Source organism: Corylus avellana, chromosome 8 (assembly GCF_965113065.1).
Source record: "Corylus avellana chromosome 8, dhCorAvel1.hap1.2, whole genome shotgun sequence".
Lineage (NCBI taxonomy): Eukaryota > Viridiplantae > Streptophyta > Magnoliopsida > Fagales > Betulaceae > Corylus > Corylus avellana.
Window position 1 is genome coordinate 19,648,140 of NC_142497.1, and position 19,702 is coordinate 19,667,841.

The 19,702-nt window shown below is 33.3% G+C and overlaps 1 protein-coding gene across 1 annotated transcript; it reads right to left on the reverse strand.

Moving 5' to 3' along the window:
• Positions 1–10,307: 10,307 nt before the first annotated feature.
• Positions 10,308–11,059, reverse strand: LOC132164504 (uncharacterized). The gene has a single exon (XM_059575026.2). The coding sequence runs from the start codon at positions 10,963–10,965 to the stop codon at positions 10,438–10,440; it is 528 nt and encodes a 175-aa protein (XP_059431009.2). The 5' UTR covers positions 10,966–11,059; the 3' UTR covers positions 10,308–10,437.
• Between the last annotated feature and the right edge of the window lie 8,643 nt (positions 11,060–19,702).

The window sequence follows — 19,702 nt, forward strand, 5'->3', positions numbered from 1 at the left end:
ATAGAGATCAAAATAGGATGACTTATGGTCTTTATAAAGAAACATACAAGAACATAGTTTGGGATACTACCATTTTTACTATAATCTTTATACAAGCTGATATAACATTTCTTAATTGCCTTATGCTTGAAACCGAAGTTAAAAGAACTGTCAATTCAAGTTGTAAGAAAAAAAAAAAAAAAAAAAACCCTTGTAATTGTAATTCTCTTAAGTATCACTCTTTTGCCAAAGAAAGAAAAGAACCCTACAAGTTGGATATGGGGGGCAATAGGTTTCCTTTCATGCACACTTTTAAGTTTATCAAGAAATGTCGTCCTTTTAATTTCAAACATAAGATGCATCAAACTAATATGTATTTTCCTACAATAAGATTTGGAGTGGTTGTTGCAAAAAGTACAGATAACCATGTGCCATGGGCTCAACTAGTATAGACGGGACCTAAATGTGTGCTACCACGTGGCTAAAAGACTAAAAGTTCAGACTTTGGGGGCCCAAAATCTTCTAATAAATCCCTAGGGTGTATGTTGATGGAGATCACAGGGATAGTGAAGGCATATGAGAAAAAGGACTCTGATATATATTTGTTTTTTGGTTGATAAGAAAGGACTATGATCATAGTCCTTAAGAAAAGTCTCTGGCATTTCATGATGAGGTTGGAAGAGGAGGATCCAATGAAGTGTGTAAAAAATAAAAATAAAATAAGGAAACGCTTTTGCTTTGATGGATGGCAATAATAAGTATGAAGAAAGTCGATCATCATTGAGTGCACCTTCTTAATTGACCCACAAGCCCCTCTTGTCGTCTTTCCCCCACATGGCCCACTTCTATGGGCCTTTCGAAACCTAATGCTTATGGCCCACATGGCCCATATGGTCCATCCTTCTTAGTTGACCCACAAGCCCCTCTTGTCGTCTTTCCCCACATGGCCCACCTCTATGGGCGTTTCGAAACCTTATGCTTATGGCCCACATGGCCCATATGGTCCATCCTTTATGGGCCTAGGAGTGTGGATATGGTCCATATGTTTTTGTGGCCCAAAATAATGGGCCTGAAGTTTTCTAACAAAACAACCCGTTACCCAGCCAGGCTCACTTTTTCCATTGTAATATTGAAATCTAAGATCTACTCAAAACTGTGTCACACTAGAGATAAACACATCCTTGATCCTCCCCCCACAAATTTGAGAAATCTAGCATTAAGAGATGCAATTCAATTCTCTTAGAAAAGTAAAAAAAACACAACCATGACTTTCTGTTTGTACCATCTTCTTTGAGATTGTAAAATATAAAACAGGAGAAGAATATAGCGGAAGCAGAAGAGACTATAACACATAAAATTTCAAATAAATCACCTTTAAAGGCCTACGTCAACTGCTGCTAAAAAACGGGGAATGATAAATTCTTTGATGCTTCGGTTTTGGTGTGGGTCGGAGGAGAATGATAAAAAAATTGCCTGAATGAGTTGGGCAAAATTAGGGAGGTCAAAGGCTTGCGGTGGATTGGGGTTTAGAAAGTCGGAGTGTTTTAATAAAGCTTTTCTCGCAAAGTAAAGTTGGCGGATAATTCAGTGCCCCGATACATTAGTAGCTCAAATCCTTAAGGAAAAGTATTTCCCTAGAATGTCTTTTATGGATTCTGTTTTAGGACATAATCAATCCTATGTTTGGAGGAGCTTGTGGAAGGCAAATTATTTGTTACAGGCGGGGCTGGTGTGGCGTGTGGGCAATGGATTAAATATAAAAATTTGAGGCGACAAATGGATTCCAAACCCATTATCTTTTGATGTGCAATTGCTGATCCAAAGATTGGGTCGGGATGCAAATGTGCACGAATTGATAGATGCAGATATGGGATAGTGGAATGTGCCTTTGGTGATGGAGATTTTTAATGTAGATAAGGTTGAAAAAATATGTAGTTTGCCCATTAGTCGTAATGGCTAGGCTAATAAATTAATTTGGAGTGCATATCATTTGGAAAAAAAAAATAGGTCCCTGCAAGAGGTGGGTGAATGCTGTTGGGTTTCCAAAATAACAATTTTTGGAATAAACTTAGGGGTTTGAATGTGCCTAGGGCGGTGAAAATTTTTCTTTAGAAGACATGCAATAATTTGCTTCCAACCAAAGAGAACTTATTCAAAAGGAAGGTAACACAAGATCCTTTTTGTCCAATATGTTGGGTGGAGGTAGAAATACAAATCATATCTTATGGTGTTGGCCAGCATCATGTGCAGTATGGGGAGAATGTCCTTAGAAGATATAAAAATGTGGTAGTGATGGGAAAGATTTTTTTCCAGGTGATTGGCGACCTCTGGAATAAGCTTGAAAAGGAGGATATTGAAGTTGTAGCTACAGTTGCTCATAAGATATGATTACATAGAAATACAGTTGAGTTTGGAGGTGTGTGTGTACAACTTACGCAGCTTGTAAAACTTGCATCAGAGGTTGTTGAGGATTATTATATAACGGTACAAAAAGATAAGAATACTGTGGTAACAAAACAACTGACTACTCTCCCACAGTGGAAAGCGCCTCCAAATGGTGTATACAAAATCAATTGAGATACAACAATTGATAAGATGGGGAAGCTTATAGGTGTGAGGATTATAGTAAGGGACAATATGGGTTTGGAATAAACAACAGCTCATTTAACGGTTGAATTTGCAATAACAAGTAAGATAGTAGTGATGGAATAAACAAGACAGGTAAAACCAAATTGAATTAAAAATTGATGACAAACCTTTTTAAAAAAATAATAATAAATCAAAGTTAAACATGAAAATTATTAGTAAGAGTGTAGAATTGCAATGGGCATATTCATGTGTACCAATGTCAGGGAATGGTCCAATTCTTACAGGTGCCATCAAAATTAATTAGAACAGATGATGTAAGGCTCTCAGGAGGTACGGCTCGACCAATAATTGAGATAAATCACTTGAATTACTGCATAAGTACGTATGGCACTCAGACAAGCCCAGGTGATAACCCTTACGAGGTGTTTGGATGGAGGTAAAATATTCTTTTAAATGTGAACGTGAATTCTCTTCTAAAAATGTGAGATTCTATATTTCCTTTGTTTTAGAAAATAAAATTTTATTTTAAAGGGTTAAATGCCTAATACCCCTAGGGTTTTATTTATTTATTTTTTTTATTAGGGTTTAATTTTTATTACAGAAGGTACCTGTGATTTTGATAAACACATAGACCAATTAAAATTCAACACTTGGCACAAGTGGCCACATCATCAGTGATGACGTGGCCACCAAATTAAATTTTTTTATTTTTTTCAAAAAAAAAAGTTAAAAAATATATATTCTTTCAAAAAAAAAAAGAAAAAAAAAAAGGATGGCTACGGCCACCCCCATTGAGCCAAGGGGGTGGTTGAAACCACCCTCAAGACCCACTGGGGGTGGTCGGTCTTAGGGGTGGTTTCGACCACCCCCAATGGGTCTTGGGCCACCCCCTTGGCTTCATGAGGGTGGCTACCCAGTACCCACTGGGGGTGGTTTTGGCCTTCAAGGGGATGGCTGAAACCACACTCAGTGGGTCTTGAGGGTGGTTTCGGTTACCCCCTTGGCTCCATGGGGCCACCCCCAGTACTTACTAGGGGTGGTTTCGGCCACCCCCGTAGCACCTTGGGGGCCATCCGGCCATATAGAACCAGTCAACCACCCCAAATTTTTTTTTTTCTTTCTTTTTTTTTTTGAATTTTTTTTTAAATAAAAAATTTAATTAAGTGGCCACGTCATCACTGATGACATGGCCACTTATGCCAAATGTCAAATTTTAATTGGTCCACGTGTCAGTGACATGGACTTCCGTTTAAGTCAACTAATGGTTAATGGACAGAAGGATTAATTTGGTCTTTATCAAAATCACAGATACCTCATCTGATAAAATTCAAACCCTAAGAAAGAAAAGGAAAGAAAAAGAAATAGAGAAAAAAAAAAAAAAAAAAAAAAAAAAACCCTAAAGGGAATTAGGTATTTAACCCTATTTTAAATACCTAATAGGGTTACAAAGGAGAAAGGGTTATAAAGGGGGTCCATATATTTTTATTAGTAAGGCACTAAACCCTTTTTCATGCATGTTCTACTATTTTTTTTTTTTTTTTATCAAATATTGTTAAGGTTGTACAACAAATAAAATAGACTGATAATTTTGTTATAGTTATTTTTTAATGCTACTTTTTGGTTTGATCGTAACAATTTGTAAAATTTGTACGAAAGTGATAAACATATTCCACAAAAAATAGAAATGAAGTAAACCAAACATGAGAATCTAGTATTCTCGAGAGAATTATATCAAAAACCATTCTCTTAGACATCACATTCTTAATTAAGAACATGAATACCAAGGAGAATATTAGATTCCACGAATTAAACGCTGTGTTAGACTTTCAAAATGTGTAAATCCTTTTCTAAAAGAAGTTTTTTTTTTTTTTTTTTTTTTTTTTTTTTTTTTTTTTTGTAGATGTACCGAAAAGAGGGTTATCTTTTGATCAACAAAATTCAGACACATGTGATCGTGGCTTTTAGCCTTTTACCCTCCATTAATCTCAAGTGTCATCGAAACAACACACAAGGAAAAATGTTGTTTTCCTTTTTTTGTACATGTCCGTACAAGAAAGGGAAAGAAAAATTCGAACTAGTGACTTCCGCTTCATTAGGCGTGGACCGCGTGGTCCTACCCGATTAAGCTACCAAAAAAGTTGCTTTCTATATCAATGCTATTATGCCAATAATGCCATCCACATAGTTCAGTTCAATTCAATTTTTATTTATTTATTTTTTGAAAAATTACACTTTACTCCACAAAATTAGGGGTTATTTTTAATTCGATCTTCAAAGTTTTAATTTTTGCAATTCACCACTAAAAATTTCAATTTTTTACACTTCGGCCATTCCATTAGTAAAAACCATTTTGACTGACGGGAACAGTCACTGTTGATTTTTTCTTTTCCCGAAAATGTCCCCCATCCCAAGTTGAATTTTCCATCTAAAAATGTCCTTTGTTTTTCATCTAAAAAAGGACATGAATTTTCTGTTGATATACGTTGAGTCTACGGTTTCGAAACTCTTGGCCTGCAATCGTACATTCAAGAAGCGTGAATAAATTTGAAATTAGTGTTACTATTTATTACGAGCAATTAAAGTCGGTGGAACCGAAAATTGCGAAGGATGCCAGTGAAACCTCGTTTGGTTGCTGAGAAAATGCAGGAAAAGAAATGTAAACAAGAAATTCTACTCAACTAAGCCTAAATGGACCAATTAATTTCAATTGCTTGTGTGAAGTCTTGGTAGAAAAAGCAAAAACAGAAAAAAGAAAAAGAGAACTCAAAGCTTAGTTTTCTTTCATTTTCCCCCGTTTTCTCAACAAACACACACGGAGTAACAGAGACAAATTCAAACCGAATTGAACTACTCTAAATTGAGAAATTCGAATTCGAAATTCACCTCCATATCTAAGATTGACGGAATGGCAGTGATACTGTTCCGTCAGTCGAATTGCAAAAAATTAAAACTTAGGTTAGATTGCAAAAATTAAAACTTTGGAGGTCGAATTAAAAATTATTCTAAACATTAAGAGGTAAAATGTAATTTATTTATTTTTCCTGCATTATTAATAGAGCATCTACATTCAATATTTTAAGATAATTTTTATATGTAAGGACATGGCACAAAGTTTTTTGTGATCTCTAATAGAGAATGACACATCAATGTAAAACAAAAAACTGACAAAAAGAGAAACCATATTATTTGCTATTTTCTTTCACAATTTTCTTCTAAACTCCAAAATCTTCGTTCCCCCAATTCTAATGCCACATGATCTAAATAGAATCTTTCATTCCAAAATGCTAATAATGTCCCCCACATATTCTCTTTATCTATCTTGGTTCTTGCATTTAGTTTGGAAAACTTCACTTAATTCCATAAATTTTTATCATTTTTGCAATTATGTCTAAATGTTTAGAAACTCTTAATATATCGAACTTCCAATTTTTCTTAATGTTACCCATTTGTTAAGTTTTTTCGTTAAGTCCTAACAGAAGGGTGTCAAAATTATCAAAATACCCCACATTTGTTTTTATTTTTTATTTTTTATTTTTTTTATTTTAAAGAAAAAACAATTCAAAGATTTAGGCGTAGGTTAATTTAATAGAATTTGCAAAAATACTCATGCTTGAGTCTTTGCAATTGTTTTTTTAATTTTTTTTAAAAAAATTGGTATTTTAAGAATTTTGACAGGATTTAACAGAAAAACCTAATGGAGTTGTGACATTACAAAAATTAAAAGCTCGATACAATAAATTGAGAGTTTTTAAACTTTTTAATGATATCCCATTTATGCTTGCATTTGTGTTCTCTTAATCATCGGGTTCAGATCCAATAGGTTATTCGCTCTCCCATCTCCTTACTCTACTAGACGACAATTATTCTCTAGATAAGAATTCCTTCCGCTACCTGTCAAGGGGAGTAAGGGGTGCACTGCGCTTCTTCCTTCCTCTTCTTAGTCTTCGTCTTCCCAGCATAGTAGCGGTTCCCCAACGATTTTCTTTTCCTTTTTGGGGGGTAATTGCGAAAGTGATGGAAGTTCATGAGGGGGTTAAGTGAAGTTTTCCCTTAAGTTTTTATTACAGGGTTTTCTTCAATTTCTGAACTTGCCTCAGTTCCAAAACATTGTATATATATATATATATATATTGGCATTTGGAATAGTGATGTTTTTAAAAAACATAACTAAAATGAGACTTTTTGATTGTTTAAACGTCACTATTCATAAAATAGTGACGTTTGAATATTGTTACTATTCATACGTCACATTTCACGCGTGAATAGCGATACATGAATAGTATTACTATTCATGAGTCGCCTTTCCCGCTTGAATAGCAACACATGAATAGTATTACTACTCATGAGTCGCCTTTCCCGCATAAATAGCGATGTGTGAACAAAAAAAGTCTCAAAATTTAAAAATATTGGCATCCAAAGTTTGCATTTAAAACAACCACCCACACAAAAAAACTTCAAAAAATTTTCTCTCTCACACACACACACACACAAAACTTAGGAAAAACTTCACTTTGGCCTCCTGAACTTCCACCAGATTTTACAAACCCCCCCCTGAACTTCTAAATCTCTCATTTTAGACTCCTGAACTTTTAATTACTCTTAATTAGAGCTCTTCCATTAATTTTAGCCAAAAAAAAAAAAACCAAAATATCATTAATTTTCATTTTTTAAAAAATAAAAAAATGTTTTGAAAGTTGAAATTTTATACAAAAGGCAGGAGTATAAACATCATGTAACATTTAAAATCTGACGGAGTAGTCCACATTGAGAGTAATTGAAAGTTCAAGGATCCAAAATGAGAGATTTAGAAGTTCAGGAGGAGTTTGTAAAATCGAGTGGAAGTTCAAGGGGTCAAAATGAAGTTTTCCCTAAAACTTATTTTTAAAAAGTAAATAAATCAGGTAGCTAGGTGGCTGCTGGTTTGCTGCCACACCGGTAGCCACCCCTGAGGGAAAGGGTGGCCCCCAAGCCACCCTAGAGGTGACTACGGGTGGCACGGCCACCTCTAGGGTGGCTTGCGGGCCACCCTCAAGGCTAGGGGTGCCCTACGGGCCACCCCCACCCCCAATGTGGGGTGGCTGCTGCTCTATTTTTGTTTTATTATTATTTAAATTTTATTTGAATTTGTTTTATTTTTTATTTGTTATATATATATATATTGGTAAAAATTATTTTTTTTATAATTTTTTAAAGGGTAGCAACATGTGAATAGTGAACACGTCACCTTCTAGAAGGTGACATGCACTGTTCACATGCCACGTTCTCAAAGGTGACGTGTGAATAGTGAAAATGTCACATTCTAGATGGTGATGTCTACTATTCACAACTCACCTTTTAGAAGGCAACTTGTGAGCTAAAATGTCACCTTTTAGTGACGTACTTTTTTACTATTCAATTGTCATTAACTCGAATTCCAATCTTTATAATTAGAGTCTTTTTGAAGTAATCACTATTCGAACGTCACTAGTTGAATAATGACATTTTTGAGCCATAAGCATCATTATTCAAATGTCATTAAACCTGGATTTTTTTTTTTTTTTTTGGGTAGTGCCGCCAAGTTACGCAGTACCAAAGCCTTGGGTCTATTGTGTTCTTATGGAATGACGGGAAAGGGTGAGAACTTCAATAAGGGGAAGCACTTGGAGTCATTTCTCAAGATCGGATTGGACAAGCGAACTGCGCGAAACACTATCGCCAACAAGGTCTCAGGCAATCTGGTTGCTGTGATTCGTGAGGTATTTGTGTTTAGAAAAAGATTGTGGAATCGAATAGCAAATAATTAGGTGTTTTTCTCTTTCTCTCTCTCTCTCTTTTTTTTCTTTTTTTTTTTCATACACGTTGATATGTCTTTCTTTTATTGGAGGTCACAAAAGACTTGATTTATGCCCATTCTATTTATTTTAACTACAACTTATCCTTATAATTAATTATTTGTTACTTACTATATATATGTCTCACGAACCTAATCGAGTTGAGCCGAGATTGTATCATTTAATATTCAAGCCAAGATTTGTGTTCACGAACAGTTCATTTAATAATCGAGTCAAAAATGAGTCGAACTTATACGTACGAACCTATATCGAGTTTGCTTGGACCCTTATTCTAAGACCTACCCTTCTCCTTTCAAATTTGAATATACCGTTACACTAAATAAAGATATTATATTCAGCCGGCAGGTGGGTCAAAATATGAAAACCTTGAAACTCTCGAAAACATTCAAAAACTTCATGATAATGCTTACTACTCGAAGACAAACGAAAGACCATTGACCCATAAAAACTTCCTATTTTTAAATTTCTGTACTATATTCAATTCAGAAAGATGAAAACTTCAATGCTTAAACAAAATTTAATAATTTAAAAATTTCAAATGAATCTACCTCCAACCCAAATCGGACAAGCATATCATGCATATAAGTAGTGACATGACCTATAAAGAGTTTACATACCTGACCTATTTATTTAAATGGATTAAGTTAGGATTGATATATATGGTAGTATACTTATATCTTGACATGATTTAACTTACCAAGCAACATTTATTACTTAGCAATATTTGACACAATCCGATATGAACACAACACGAAATTAGAGGGTTAAAATTAAAAAATTGTAAAATTAAAAATTTTTACTTACATTTAATTAAATAAGTTAAATTATAATTAATATATATATATATATATATATATATATATATATATATATATCTCAACACGATTTAAACCTGACAGGCAAAGTCTTGAACATGAACGAATTGTTACCCTACATGCAGGGTTTGTCGCCCTTACGCTTTTTAACATGTGATTCCTTGTTTAGTACTCCACATTTGTGGTCCAACCTGCTTCTTAGCGCATTAAAACAATGACACAAACTTTGGAGAGAAACTATTCTTCCTGCTTCGTCTTCACTAATGATCGAACTTCATGATTGTGGCTGCCTGATTTACATCTATATTTTAGCATATGAAGTGCCTTGTCAGTCTCAAAACAAAAGAAAAAGGGGCCTTATTTCTTGAAACCAAAATTCCTTGAGACAAAAAAATAATAATAATAAATAAATAAAAAATCGATCGAATTCACGAAACCCAGCAGGCAGCAGCAGCTACCTACCCTTCAACCTGCAGTCGGGTCAGCTGTGGATGGAATTGATAGTTAAGACTTTCCTTTTGCAGGTTCCAATAATTTATCTGTCATCTCATGCTATAAAAGGCAACATACGAAGTAGAGGAGTGGAAGCAACAAAAGAGGATATCCCTTCTTGATGCGGTAAAGAGGAGGCAGAAACAACCTTGGAGTTAGAGAAAAACCCCTTTTGAGTTGAGTACACCCATTGGATAATTTCTGTCCCTGAGCCTGAGGGAATATATATCCCACATGGGTTTTCTCAAAACCTGCACAATTGAGGATGTTTTGCTGCTTTTGGGAAAGTCAATGGAGCTACCTAATTTCATCTTCTCAAACAAAGTCAAAGCAACCCAATTCTGAGTTCAGAGAGAGATCAAAGACCTCCTAAGAAACAATATTACACCTAGGATTCAGAAGAATCACAGTGCACTTAAATAGGGTATCCTATGTATATATATAATTTAGTTTTCATATTTTGCACATACACTTTTAGAGAAACTCAGATCTGGGTCTAGTGCCAGATCATTTCCTTGATAAAATTCAAAACCGAAAATCGGAAAAGAAATCAGCTTAATTATATATAAAATATGAAAATGAAGAAGAAAGAACATCGATCGATGACAACATATCATTTCCATAGGTAGAGAATTAATGCCATTCTATGTGGAAATTCCACTAAAAAAAAAAAAAGAGAGAGAGAGAGAACATAAGATGAGCTTCACATAACATATAGATAAAACCATCGATCATGATATGGTTTCATCTTGTTCTTGTCTAATTTTCTTGATCTTACCACGACTAAGATCTACTAGAAGAGCTGGAGGAAATAATGCTTCAATGTCGTTTGACAGATCAAGCAGAATTCTTTGTCGAGTAGCTTTTCGTTTTGTCAATGGAATAGTTTTGGGTTTTCTTGGTGCAGGCGGGCACTGAAGGATCACCGGGATTTTGTGATCCAAAGAAGTTGGAGTCTTGAACCCATCTTCATCATCTTCGACGTCTCTGAATTCTCCTACAATAACAGAAGGAATTTTGATCTTCTTCTTCTTCTTTTCTTCTTCTTCTTCTTCTTCTTCTGGCTTTTGATGATCTTCTTGAAATTCCAACGTGGGTGGTACTAGGAAGTTGAATTCCATGGCATTGAGATCTTTCTCAGAGAGAAACATCTGAGAATCGGAGACACCCATGAATGAAAGTGACTTGAACTGATCAGAGTACATGTGAAGACCAAAAATGGATGATATAAAAATGTAATTGCCTGAGAATATAATCATAAAATCACCATCTGTTGTAGTTTTTTAAGCGATTTCTTTCAGCCTTTCTTTGGACTTTAGCCAACGAGATGTTCTTAAAAGAGAGAGAGAGAGAGAGAGAGAGAGAGAGAGAAGGTGGGAGGCTTTAAACCCACTTCGGCGAAGGATCCAATGCAAATATTCACATCTCTTTCTCTCTCTGGGGTGAGGGTGGGGGCCGGTTTCATTTCTTCTACAAGTCAGCCATTAATCTCTTTTAAGCAATCGCTTTTTTCTTTTCTTTTTTCTTTCTGATTTCTACGAACTTTGATGCATCTATGCACGTGGTTTACTACAGAAAAACCTACTGATGTTAACGTGCATGTTATTCCAGGCTCCAAATTCTCATTTCGCCACGATATTTTTAAAGGATCTCTCTGGATCTGGTTTTTGGTTGGTTAAAAAACTTTTAATTCCTGCATATTCTTCTCCTTGTAAAAAGGAAAACCTTTTTTGCAGCTTTTCTCTGAGTTTTTTTATTTTTTTTTATTTTTTTGTGGATGTGCTTTTGCCGTCCTTTAAATTGGCCTCAAGCTCAAGACAATGTATATATGATGCCAATTGTGGGCAAACCACCAATCTACAATGCTTCATGCTTGGCGCTCTTTATATGAAACTACATATATAATTGGCCTAAGTTCTTGAGAAAAAAAAAGAAAAAGAAAAAGCATTGCTATGTACCGATCTTGCTTTTATTTCACTATACTAACGTGTTTGGATATAGTAATTAATGGGTTTTTTTTTTTTTTTTTTTTTAATCGAATTGGAAAATGGAAATATTTGTACAAGTACTCTAGGAGGGTTCATTCGTCTTCCGAGCCTTGGACACAATAAAATAAATAAAAAGTAATTTTTCATAGCCCTTATCTTGTTATCTTGTATCAAAATAATAATGCTTTTTGATTCTGATTGTCAAAGATCCTATTTTTAGTTTAAAGGCCGATCCAAATATTACTATACTTTGTCATATTAACATATTAAGGTAAATGTGTGGTATAAAACATTTCTAATATATATATATATATATATATATTAGAGTTTGGTAGGAAAAGATAAACAGGAAATGTCATAACTAGCCTTAGCGGTTTGTTAGAAACTAAAGAGAGAGATGTGTAACATGTCAGGAGAGAAAGAAAAATATAAGAGTAGGATAGAGTGAGTTAGAGGAAAAGTTGTCAACAATATCATCAATCTAACATCATCTTATAATTAAATTACACATTTAATATATAGAAGCTCTCCTTCTCTTCTTGTGTGAGAGTTTATTTACTCCTAGTGATAGACCTATCTCCCCACAATGAGTACTGGTCGGGGAGGAGGGATACACTCGCCTCCTCCGTCTGAGTCCGTGGTCCCCCTCTTTTCCTTCTCTTTTCCTCTCTTCATTTTCTCTACCTTTTTTTTTTGGGGTTGTCTTTTATAAGTCATATATATTGTCCATTTATTATTATTATTATTATTATTATTATTGTATTGTAATATCTGTTTTAGGGTGTTTTCAGAGTTGGTTTATAAGATATATTCTGGCATTTTAATTTTTAATTTTTGACTATTGGGTTCACAGAATAGAAGATAAAGATGAGAGCTGAAATATGTAGACAAGCGTAATAAGAACCCCACCACTCAGCTAGACCACATCATATACAATAAGTCTAAATGTTGCCGGTTGGTGCCACCATTTTGCATTAGAAGGCTGCCTTGGCTGCATTCCACGGGACATTTTCACATGGGGTCCCAGCGAACGTCGTTTTCACGTTATGGGTCGTGGACGACAATTAAGGTCGCTTAGGATTCTCGATCCGCGTTGAACTTGAGAGGAACCGAGGGATATCGATCGATCATTCAATTATAGCTCTTTATGTTATAGACTATATATGTCTAGGCCATTCATTTATTTATTTAACCTACGGTCAATATTGTGTAACAAATGCGCGCAACCTTTCCTTTTAAACATATTATATATAGGACCATTTGATTTACATCTTATAATAGCAATTGCAACATATATAACATAATGTGGTGAAAACACGTACGTACTCACTGTCTCACATATATAGGACTCACTTATATATATACATCTTGTATAGAATAGAATGTGATAAAAGAAAATGACCCAATTGTCACCAAAACAATTTTTTTTTTTTTGTTGTTATCATGCACATATATTAAATGCTAATGTTTTAATATTGGATAACAAGTCAATATTAAGGGAGCCTTCACTTACCGCTCATATGTTTCGGCACTTTCGTAGTCATAATATATTAGACTTAAAAAGTTGTAATGCTGGGTTTTTATGTTTCAAAATTTTAAAATTTCATCATTGCCATTAGGGTTTAGAGTTAAATCAGACTGTATAAAGGTGAAATGTCTTTTATACCCATGTAAAACTAATAAAACTACCTATAATTAAAATTAAAAAAAACAAACAAACAAACCCACTACCAGCCTTCTTTTTTCTTTTTTCTTTTTTAACTTTTTTTTAAACATGGGTATTTTGGAAATTTTAACATCTTCCGTTATGATTTAACGAAAAATCCTATAACAGAGATGCGACATTGCAAAATTTTGAAACATAAGAACCTAGTATTGCAACTTTTTAAATTTTAAGGGTATGACTATAAAAGTCCGAAACATCTAGGGGTAAGTGAAGTTTCTCTAATATTTTTTTTTTTTTGACATGTCCACACAAGAGGGGGGAGGAGAGATTCGAACTAGTGACCTCCACTTCATAAGTCAGGTCCACAACTGATTGATCTACCCATTGGGGACGAAGTTTCCCTAATATTAATTAAAGGTTATTGGTCCTATTTGGTACCATATAATATAAAATATATGGCCTGTTGAATAGTGGTTAATCATCATCTTTTATATGTGTTTATGATAATTTTAAGTGTATATTGATAACATAATATGAACTATAATCAAATATAAGAAAAACTACCGTTACCCCTCTTGAAATTACACCACTTTTGCAATCACCCCCTTTAACTTTTAAAAGTAACAATTGACTCCCTCAAATTACCCAATAAATTCAGTTTGTCTCCTGTTAGCATTTTCAGTTAACTTGTATGAAAAATGCATCACGTGACCCACATGTGAATTGAATTGTGCATTATACCCTCTGTCACATGATGTATTTTTTGTCCAAGTTAACAGAAAATGCTATAAGAGAACGCAAAACGAAAGTGTATAATTTAAATGGGATCAATTGTCGGCTTTAAAAATTTGAAAATGATTGCAAATGAGGAATACATTTAAGGGAAATACATATAATTTTTCCCTAGAATATAAATTTGCGAATAATTTAGTTTATTAATTTTAAGATGTTGAGAAGTAATAATAAGAACAATTAAATAGAAATATTATTATAATATAAGAAATGGTCATCTCATAAATTATGAGAAGCTAAACACACTCCGAGGAAGGGAAATGAATGAAAAGAATTGATGAATCTAAATTTTATGAAAAGTAACCATAACGAAAACTCCAAAAGTCAATGTGAACACGGATTCAAAAAGCTAAAGTCCCTTTGTCAAAACAACAAGAGAGAAAGCTAAAGTCTTGTCATAGCCCTTTGTTTTTAGGGTAATGTTACTATTTATTAATATTTATTTTATAATATTGGTCGGTGTTGCATGTTTTAAATATTTTTTTTATTATTTTAAAAATGTTATGTAATAAATTATTATAAAATTATTATACGATTAACAGATGATGTGGCAATAAAGATTAATTTTTATTTTTATTTTTTTACAAATATAAATTTAAGAGCTTATTTTGTATTACAGTTATATAATAATTTATTAAATAATATTATTCACTTTTTTAAATATTTAATATAAAAATTAATTTAAAATATGTTATGTCAGAACATAAAAAATAAAAAAATAAAAATCTGAAGATAAGCATTACTGGTATCTATAGTATCTCTTGAGATGAGAAAATGACGAGATGGAAGTCTTTCTTGAGTGTAAAGTAAGGGACCCCATTAGATCGCTTGGATTTCACCGCATGTCGTGCAAAGATAAGGGTGCCAATTAATTTGAGGACCACACACACTGTTACAGCACTTGCGGCTTCTGATGTTGTGGGTTTTCCATTTCTTCCCCAACTCTTTATTTATTTTTAGTCTACCACAGAGTTTCCATCAATACCCTAATCTGGCCAATTTAGTGCCTTTTTAAATTTTTTTTTTTTTTAAATATTATTATTCCTCTAACTGTCACTCAATTTGCAATATTGTCTCCTTCAAACTTCATACACTTTTTCACTTAGCCTCATTCGTTAAGATTTTTTTGTTAAATTCAACGAAAAATTATTCAGGTGCGATTCACTGAGTGATCTTTCTCAGTTCTTAGTCTTTTAAGATACTAATGTAGCAAAATGAAATGACTTCGTTTGATAAAACTTTTATGCGTTCTCTTTTGTTTTATTTTTTGAAAACAAAAAGAATTAATAAGCAACATTAAACACAAAGCATTCACAAAATACTTAAAAATACTCTTTCATCTTTATGTAACATTAAAACACTCTAAAAAAAAGAGGGTCAAATAAACCATTAATAAGCGGAGTCATGTCTTAGTGTATGAAAACTTAAGGATACAAGCTAGGTAGCATCAAAGTGGAGGGAGGGAGGGAGGGCATAAATGAAAAGAGTCGGAAGTAGAGGGCCATAAAATATAAAATTAATTTGATTCCCTTTAATCACCCCCTAAAACAACTCATTAGTACTTTATTAATGCAATTGTGGGTAAAAGGATGAACATGTTATGATAATGTGGGGTGTGATCCTTAAAAACAAAAGTGACACACACTCTCATGCCACATAATTGCTTCTCATGTTCATGCTTAATCATTTTGCTTCCCATCTCCGATCATCATGTCCCATCTCTAACAATCATCTTCCCTCAATTTCATCTCTATTTCTCCCTCCATTTTCCCGCCATCTTTTCATTTTATTTTATTTTTTGGCATTTTATCTAAAGCTGACAATCCCTTCAATATATATATATATATATATATATATATATTTGTTCGTAACTTTAAGCAAGTAAACTATATTGGTAGGCCTCAACGTACGATGGAGAAGGTGGTACAATGAAAATTAGCTGTCCTTGGGAAAGATGACCATTAATTCCACTAACATGTTCTTTAACTTTATGTCTCTCCCCCAACTTTATCATTGACGGTTGATTGATTACGAGGAACTAAGTACTGGGTTTATTGACAAATTATTATCAAGTAATGACCCTGTGGGGGGAGTGGGACGGACGATGCATTTAACCTATAATTCAATTCTCACACCTGAGTTTTCGACCGCTGGATTGGAAATAGGTCACCTGCAAAATAAAGAGAAAAATTACTTAAGTGAGACTATTCTCTATCATTTTAGGGTTGCATGTCCTTTTAAAGAGAGGCCTTGAATATGATCTTCGAATTTTTTCATGTTGCGGGAGCCAGGATGTCAGTCGATCTTATGATTATTTTTCATGCAGTCGATGTGCCAAAGTGGGCTTATAATAAATTTATTGTGCCAACAAAAATCATACATAAAGTATAAACTACATTAATACGGGCCAAACCAATATGTTGAGCAAGTTTGGATAGTAATTTTTTGCTGTGTGAGGTTAAGATTGAGGTTTTTGAGGTATATGATGCATGCAACCAAGTCCCAGTTCAAATTGTTCTAAAGCAGATCTCTTGGTGATCATGTCAGAAGATTATTAAACGCATTATGTTTTGTCTACTCAAGTTTAAGATTATTTTTTGTCTTCAATTAATTATATCTGAGTTAAATATTTCATGTGATTACTTTTGAGATAAGCAAGAATATATCATGTTACTTTTCTTTTTCTTTTTTAAACATTCTGTTTGAATTACTTGTCATTCAACTAATGTGCAAATCTCCATTACTGATTGTGTAAAAATAACTCGTCAACCAAGTAGTCTTTCAATCAATTAAGGCAGCTGAGACAGGATTACCTACCTTTTCTAATAAACACAATTCTCTACCATCAAATATATAATTGATAATGGTCAGAACCAACAACGTTAACATGGATGTTTGTCAGATATGATAAAGTCATGACACCGTCATGTAGTCAACTGATATTCCATCTATTCCTAAGGCCCCGTTTGGTTTGTGGAATAGACCATTGAATTGGACTAGTTAACACTAGGTATAACTCGTCCTTTGTTTGGTAACACTCTATTCCTGGGACTAATCTATTCTCATGGGACTACCAATCCCATACACACAGGGTTAGCTAAGCCACTTAAAAATGAGTGGCTTAGCTAATCCTTTCAAGTGGAATTAAATTAATTGTGTAAATTGCTACAAAAAACTCCACTTGTAGGATTAAATTTCGTTCTTTCTCTTTGATTCATTTATATTTCTCTCTCTCTCTCTCTCTCTCTCTCTCTCTATATATATATATATATATATCTTCGTTTCTCTTTTCTCTATCTCTATATTTCGTTCTCTCCCTTTTTCTATTTCTCTTTCTATTTTCTCTCTAATTCTTCTGGTACAGTTTTTTCTGCAAGTGCAAACAGATTTTTTTTTTTCTCTATGTCGTCTCCCTTCTCTATACCGTTTCTCAAGTTTTTTTTTTTTTTTGATTTCTTTTAATTTTCTGTATTGTTTCTCTCTGATTTTCTTCTATCCGTTTCTCTGTTTTTTTTTATTTATGTACTTCTTTTTCTTTTTCTTTTTTTTTATTCTGTTTCTCCGAATCTCTTTTTCTCAGTTTTTTTTTTCTTTGATGGAGAAACAAAATCTGAAAGGTTTTTATAAAATACAAATATATAATATGTTTTCTGATTTCTTTTGATTCTCTTTACATTCTCCAACTATATTTTTTTGATTTCAAGATTAGGTTTGATTATGTTTTCTCCAACTATATATTTTTTTTATATATAAATAATTTTGTAGCATAATTGCAAAAAGAAAAAAAAAAGAAGAAAGAATGAAAGTCCTTAATAATATAAATTATATTTGTATTATAAAGGTATTTTAGAAAATTTGATCACAATATGATTCAATTCACCAACATATTGTATTGTACCAAACGAATGAATAAGATTAGCTAGTCTATTATAGCATTACAACCAAACAAAGGAATAGGAATAGCTAATCTATTCCACACTTTTCTATTCCCAGTAGTAGCTAATCCTTTTCCAATGGACTAGACATTTCGCGAACCAAACGAGGTCTAAGAGTCTACAATCACCATCAGCATAAATTTGAGATGCCATTCTTGCTAGTTTTTTGGAATTCCAAGTTTGCTTGACTTAACACACTTGTACCAGCCCGAAGAAACATGAGATCTTGCAACTTGTAAGGTTAATTTGAAAAGAGTAATGTTATTTTTCACATTTATTTATCACATTTTTGTCATATCGGCTGACTTAAAAAAAAAGACTGTTGATGTATGTGTACGTACAACCATGTTATTAACTATTTTCCTGCGGGTTATGAATCAGACTTTTAAAAGTTTATCTTCCATGAACGAGGAGAGCTGAGTTTTTGTGTTGATCAAAGACTGGACGGTTATCTCTTCTATGATAATCAACAGTGGATTAATCCTAGGATGTCTTTAAGTGAGAAGATTATGAGGAATTGCACAGCTTTCATATCCACAAAGCTACTAACCCAATAATTGAGTGTCTTCTTTTTAGTAGTTCACTCTTAACACAAATCAACGGCCATGATCATTCTCCCTAAAATACCTTAACTTTAAAGTCAGAGGAGCAGCACCATGGCCTACCAAGGATATAACATTAATGAAAAAATTGCACTTTTTTTTTTTTTAATTTATTTTTTTAAGGAAAGGAAAAATTATACATATTCTCCTTAAACTACCACCCACTTTATAATGTCACCCAAAACTAAAGATTGTATTAATATTGTCCCTAATTTACCAAAAAAATTGCAATGTACCCCCAATGACAAAAATACACTTAATAAAAATAAAAATCAACAAATTCTTAAAACGAACTTTTTTATAAAATAAAATAAAAACTGGGGGGTTGGGGGGAGGGTATAGCAGGAGGTGGTCAAATCATGCATCCCCAGGGAGCCACTCATGGGTGGTTTGGCCACCCCCAAATGGCCTAAATTTGTTTTTGAATGGGTGGCCGAAACACCTCCAATGGTTATTGAGTGATTCAGCCACTCTCATTACAACTTATATATTTATTTATTTATTTATTTATTTTTAGATTTTAGTTTTCTTTTCTTTTCTTTTTTTTTTTTAAATAATGTCTATGAATATTTTTGTTTTATTGGAAACAATTATGGCCCTTTTGTCTTTTTACAAGAAATTAGGCTACATTGCAAATTTTTAGTAGTTTGGTAGGGACATTAACGCAATCTTCAGTTTGGAAAGATATTGTAAATCGGGTGATATTTATATAATTATAAGCCTTTTATTATTATTATTATTATATTATAAATGAATAATCTGGAGGTGGTAAAGCATGAGATGGTATAATCTGAATTATTTAATTCAAATATGAAAATAGCTTAAGTACTGTTCATTTGATTTAGACGTGTTAAAACATGCTGTTTGAAAAAATAGCGATTTTAAAATGTAGTTAATGAAAATACTTTTATAAAAATGTAGTTAATTGCTCCGGTAAAGTCTGCAATTTGAAAAAATAGTGCCTTAAACTACCTTTAAAATCAAGTGCATGGAGTGGAGGGTTAATCATGTAT

Excerpts from the sequence above, each read along its gene's own strand:
- LOC132164504 (XM_059575026.2), bottom strand. The coding sequence starts at position 10,965 with ATGATTATATTCTCAGGCAATTACATTTTTATATCATCCATTTTTGGT.